The sequence below is a fragment of the Ambystoma mexicanum genome, chromosome 8 (genome assembly GCF_040938575.1).
Source record: "Ambystoma mexicanum isolate Mex_15411 chromosome 8, UKY_AmexF1_1, whole genome shotgun sequence".
NCBI lineage: Eukaryota > Metazoa > Chordata > Amphibia > Caudata > Ambystomatidae > Ambystoma > Ambystoma mexicanum.
In genome coordinates this window covers 217033198-217039197 of record NC_090929.1, presented here as the reverse complement: position 1 = coordinate 217039197, position 6000 = coordinate 217033198, and the positions used below count along the sequence as shown (strand labels likewise).

The window sequence follows — 6000 nt, the reverse complement described above, 5'->3', positions numbered from 1 at the left end:
GGTGCGCGTTTAGCCCCAGACAGTGCTTCAGGTTGCCAGTTTTTGGGCTTGATGCTGCTCTCCTATCCTAATCTCTCTTTCAGTTCAATGTGATAGAGGCAGTGATAGCAATTGGAAGAAACGCGAGTATACTCGGTTCCATCCAAGCATGCCATGGAGCTGATCATCCTCGCACTTTCGTCTGAGACAGCCTACAATTATTCGCTTTTCTCTACAATCTATCCCTCTGGGGCAACCACACTTAGTGTATAATGAATAATAATACTTTGCATTATCTGCTTATCCTGTTCTTTGCTTCTGTAAGTAATGCACTTCACTCTATGTTTTCAATGTAACTAAGCCTCGCATATTCCTGTAACTGCTGCGCCCTGATACCATTGGGTCTGGTACGCATTACAAATAATAAAACAAACAAACAAACAATCATGCTCGCCCTGCTCCATCACTGGCTAAAAAACAGCGAGACAGAGAACAAAATGGAAAGGAGAAAGATAGAATGGTAATGTTGCAAGGGAGGGGAAAGACAGCTCTGAAAGGGGGAGGAAAAGGAGAGAAGAAAAAGTGGGTGTAGAGTGAACGAATAGGAAATCAGAAAAAAGCAGAGTGACAGAGGAGCAGAGACTTTGAGGAGAGGAAACAGTGACAAGGAAAAGAAACAAAGATCGAGAAAGAGGGAGCCAGGCAGCAAAGATCATATTAGCATTGGAAAATGGAGGTTAGAGACTGGATATGAGCGGAAAGGCATGAACATGTAAATAAGCCTGTGTACTGCTCCAAATTAACACCATAGTGATAGAATAAAGATGAGGACAAAATAGAATAAATAATAAACGAGGGAGACAACACATGGAAATTAAATCTACTGATAAACATAAAATAAAGTGCAGGGAACTCAATGGAATGTGTGACATACAAATAGGACAGAGATGGTGAACCAAAGTGGCAAGCAAGACAGCCAGACAGCGGCTACTGAAAATGCCAAGGGGACATTCGTGAAAGGAAACGACGGAGACGTGAAGTGACTAGTCTGACAGATGCACCCAAAGAAAGCAATGGGGAGAGCGGTGAGGAAGGAGAGTGAGTGAGATTCAGCAATAACAAGCGTGACATGTAACCAAAAAGTGACATTTAGAGTTAGAGGGTGAGGAAAAAAGACTTAACAATGGAAACAGCATACAGAAACATGGGTAACGTCATGGATGGGGAATGAAGTCAGGTGTGGAAACTGGACCATGAGACATTAGGAGAGCGGGAAATGGAGTGAACGAGGGATGCTTCTCTTGCCAGACCCAGGCACACTGCAGGTGAGCAGTCACTCCGGCAGACTTACGATCAAGAGACAAGGAAATCAGCTTAGTCCACTTCAATTGGCCCTGACAGTGTCCATGTACAATTATAGACAATTAGGTAGAGGCAGAGAATGAAAAGTGTTTGTCCAGAGGGATGAGGCGACAATCGAATTTCCCAACCACCAAATGCAATTAGTTAGTGCATTTGACCCGAGCTGCATAGAGTGGCTGGCGGATAAATGGCAGAGGCCAAGATTGCGCCGCACCTCTCTCCTACTCCCTTCCCAGCATGCAGGCAGCTGCCCGGCAGCTGTGCACCTTCCCGGACCTCAAGCTGCGCGAGGCCGTCTCCATCTATTTCACCATGGTGGCCGTCTTCCTGGTGATCCTGGTGGCGGCCCTGCAGGGCACCTCCCCGAAGGAGGCACCCTTCCCTTACACGGTGCCCTTGGACCCCCAGGGACAGCTGCAGCTCTCGTGGAATGTCAGCTACACGGAAGAGGTGCTGTACTTTCAGATACTCGCCAGGGACTTGCGCTTTGGGCTTCTCTTTGGCATGTCTGACCGTGGCGGCTTTGAGGATGCAGACATGGCGGTGCTCTGGAGCGATGGATTTAACTCCTACTTTGGGGTAAGAACTGATTCTGGCCGCTGGAGCAGGAATGCCTGCTGTGTCATATGTGCTTATAATGCAAGCTTAAAAACAGGTGTGACCTCTCGCCCCACCATATGACCGCATATATATTAATCTGAAATATTAGTAATGCACAATGCTCCTCTGAATGGTTGCGCTGAAGTTGCATGGTATCGCCCGCCTTTTATTCTGTTGTAGGACAGGTCAAGGAAGTGTTGCCTATTTGATGGGTAATTATTGATTGGGTGTTATTGGAGCAACACACATTCAATTCCAGCTTCCTAGCATACGCAATGTGTGATTTTGGGACTATCGACCTCTCTATGCATCAGCTACACAACTGCATATGGAAAGACAATAGGTGTAATAATAATAATAATAATAAGAATAACAATAATATCTATTATTATTAATAATATTAATACTGATAATAATGTGTCAGATCATCAATTTCCAGGCATAACTGAGAGGAAGTAACCTATGGAAGACGAAGCAAATTCCCCTGGACATTCTCTTTACTATCCTACATGTCCTCTCCGGCCAATGAGCACACACCATGATCCATGCCACACCTTCCTGTCTCGGATGCCTGCAGACCTTCATCAGCCAAACCACAATGTTTTACCTTCTGTTACTCTCTTGAATCTGCTAAGCCACCAAACACTGAACACCAGAATGCCCGCTTTGACTTACCTACCTCAAATCCATTACACCACTACACCAAGAGATCCCAACTATTCCTCCTACTCGATGATATCAATGACAAAGCCACGTTGGTTGTCCTTCGGGACCACTTAAGCTTCCACTCATTTGTCAACGACATTCAAATCTATCTGCACGTGACCTACATTGCAAGGAAAGAGGATCCTTCATACTGAAAGCCACTCTAACCTGAAAGTGTTTTCATGGTCAGCCACTTATCGCTGCTCCCGAACAGCTGGGGCTGAGAGGCCATTTAGTGGTGTTCTCTACGCACTTCGATTAATGGCTTGAAGTGGCTCTGCTTGCTCTGAAGTGCTGTGATGTGGTGTTACTGAGGCATAACATACTATTCAAGCAAGCAGCATGCAACAGCATTATGTGGCACATCCAGGTAACCCAGATGTGCTATAGTCTTATGTGGCACATTCAGGTAACACAGGTGTGCCAAAGCATTATGTGGCACATTCAGGTAACATGGGTGTGCCATAGCCGTATGTGGCACATTCAGGGAACACGAGCGTGCCATAGCCGTATGTGGCACATTCAGGTAACACAGGTGTGCCAAAGCATAATGTTTCACATTCAGGTAACATGGGTGTGCCATAGCCGTATGTGGCACATTCAGGAAATACAGGTGTGCCATAGCCTTATGTGGCACATGCAGGTAACACGGGTGTGCCAAAGCATTATGTGGCACATTCAGGTAACACGGGTGTGCCATAGCCCTATGTGGCACATTCAGGTAACACGGGCGGGCGTGCCATAGCCGTATGTGGCACATTCAGGTAACACAGGTGTGCCAAAGCATTATGTGGCACATTCAGGTAACACGGGTGTGCCATAGCCGTATGTGGCACATTCAGGTAACACAGGTGTGCCAAAGCATTATGTGGCACATTCAGGTAACACGGGTGTGCCTTATTCTTATTTGGTAAAGTCAGGTAACACAGGTGTGCCATAGCCTTATGTGGCACATTCAGGTAACACGGGTGTGCCATAGCATTATGTGGCACATTCAGGTAACACGGGTGTGCCATAGCCGTATGTGGCACATTCAGGTAACACAGGTGTGCCAAAGCATTATGTGGCACATTCAGGTAACACGGGTGTGCCTTATTCTTATTTGGTACAGTCAGGTAACACGGGTGTGCCTTATTCTTATTTGGTACAGTCAGGTAACACAGGTGTGCCATAGCCTTATGTGGCACATTCAGGTAACACGGGTGTGCCATAGCCATATGTGGCACATTCAGGTAACACAGGTGTGCCATAGCCTTATGGGGTACTGTCAGATAGGAATAGTGTGCCATAGCCTGTGTGATACAGTCATGTAAAATATGCAGCCCTCCACACAGGAATCCTGAGCTGTGCTGGAACTGCACTCTCATGCATTGTATTATCAGAGTATCACCCCCACCTGCTATTTGAGTGCCAGGCTTGCAACATAACGGAGAATGCGTCCAGAGATCTATATCAATTCATCCTTACAGTTTGCTATCCAGCTACTTTCACCTTTCTCACAGTCTATTCACGAATAGGCCACATCTGGCCTGTGGTTTAGCAGCCAAGAAATGTTCTACTACTTTTCTCTATGGCTTTCCTCAAGGCTCTGTCCTTGAACCTCTTCTTTTCTCTCTGATTACCTCTCCTCTACTTTAATGTCTACATTGGGCTGTCATCATTTGTTTATGCTGATGACTCGCAGATCTTTGTTTCCTTCACTTCATTTTCTGAGTCTCTTCACACTACTATTTCGTCCTGTCTTACTGCCGTCCAATCCTGGATGCATGATCAATCTCTACTCTTGAAATGAATCCAAAACTGATATCTTTTTCTTCCCTTCCAGCTCTGTCCCCCACCTCTCCCTCCAAATAATGTCTCATTTCCCCCCTCTTCTCTTCCCTTAACTTTACCTCCTCGTTATCTAGATGTCGTCTTTGACACAACTCTCTCGTTTGCTCCTCATATGTCCTCTATTGTTCGCACATGTAGATTTCAACTCTACAGCATTCACAACACGTTCTCTTCTTATCAGCCTCTCCGTCTACCAGCTTGCCCAACTACAATTTCTTTTCAACTCAGCCACATGCACTCTTTGCCTGCTCGCGCCTCACTCTTCTATATCCCCCTCTCTTCGTTCTCTCGCCTAGCTATCCTTTATCAACCGTATACTTTTCCACTTCCTCTCTCTTGTTTACAAAAGTTCTCATGGACTTTCCCATCTATCATTCCACTCTGCTCTTATTTTACGTGCCCCCACCCCACTCTCTTTATCTGAATCCCAGACCCTCCTCTCTCCAATCCTTCTCACTCTTGGCCCCAAGCTCTGGAACTCACTACCTTGGGATATCAGATCCTCCCCTCTCCAAATCTTCTCAGTCTTGGCCCCACGCTCTGGAACTCACTACCTTGGGATATCAGATCCTCCTCTCTCCAATCCTTCTCACTCCTGGCCCTAAGCTCTGAAACTCACTTCTTTGGGATATCAGATCCTCCTCTTCTTTACTTCATGTCCGCTCTTGTCTCAAACTCTATTTCTTTAACTCTGTAAATTAGTTTCTTATGATATCTCTCACGAATTTGAGCCACGCCAGTGTCTGCAGTAGTTCACCCACTTTCCCTTCCTCTTATCTTCTCACTACTCATTTTATTCCACAGACTGAGGTCTGATATCACAGGCAGGGGCAAAATAAGTCAACTTCTATACAAGCCATGCACTCTGAGACCACATAGGTGATATATCCAGTTCAGGTGGATGTTGTCTATGTGGCCCAGTGCATGCCATTGCCCCTTTAAAAAGCCTTTAGCTCCATAAGAATCCATTGAGGGCACTGATCGCAAATACCTGCCATAGGGAGTTGGCTACTAGCACCCGAAGGAGTTCCTTCAGCTGACTAGCTGCTGTTTCGAAGACATACATGCATGTGGAATCCCTTCCATGGATGTCCCTGATACCGATAGCTAGATTGGGTTTAACCCCATGGTTGGGCACTGGAGCCAATCACATTTCTCGGAACACGGCCTGCATCTGCTGATGATGACAGCTGTCCCATGTACCACCCATTGTCCACCTACAGTGCCGCCTTTCTGGGAGTCACAATGAACACAATGGAAATAGGAAGGGGTGCTTTCTTTTTCTCGCACTATCCGTTTCGGTCAGCAGCCATGATGAGAAGGTTTTGTTTTCATTTATGAAAAGGAATGTCCGTGTGCATGCATAAAAAAAAAATTAAAAAATGACAAGACATCCCAGGGGCATCTGCTGAGGTCCTAGTTGCAATAATTCCTCTAGCTTCTGCTGTACTCGGTTGTAATGGCACAACAGCCCTCAGTACTATTTAGAACATTCCACAGCCAGGTTCTTAACTAAAGGGC

General features: G+C 46.0%; 1 protein-coding gene across 1 annotated transcript in view; it reads left to right on the top strand.

Annotated features, from left to right (window-relative positions):
- The first annotated feature begins 1530 nt into the window (after positions 1–1530).
- The window catches only part of DBH (dopamine beta-hydroxylase), a 648743-nt gene continuing 644273 nt past the window's right edge, over positions 1531–6000 (top strand). Inside the window, exon 1 of the mRNA XM_069609630.1 lies at positions 1531–1920. Within this exon, the coding sequence (XP_069465731.1) occupies positions 1579–1920 (342 nt within the window). The 5' untranslated portion in view covers positions 1531–1578. The remainder of the gene's footprint in view (positions 1921–6000) is intronic.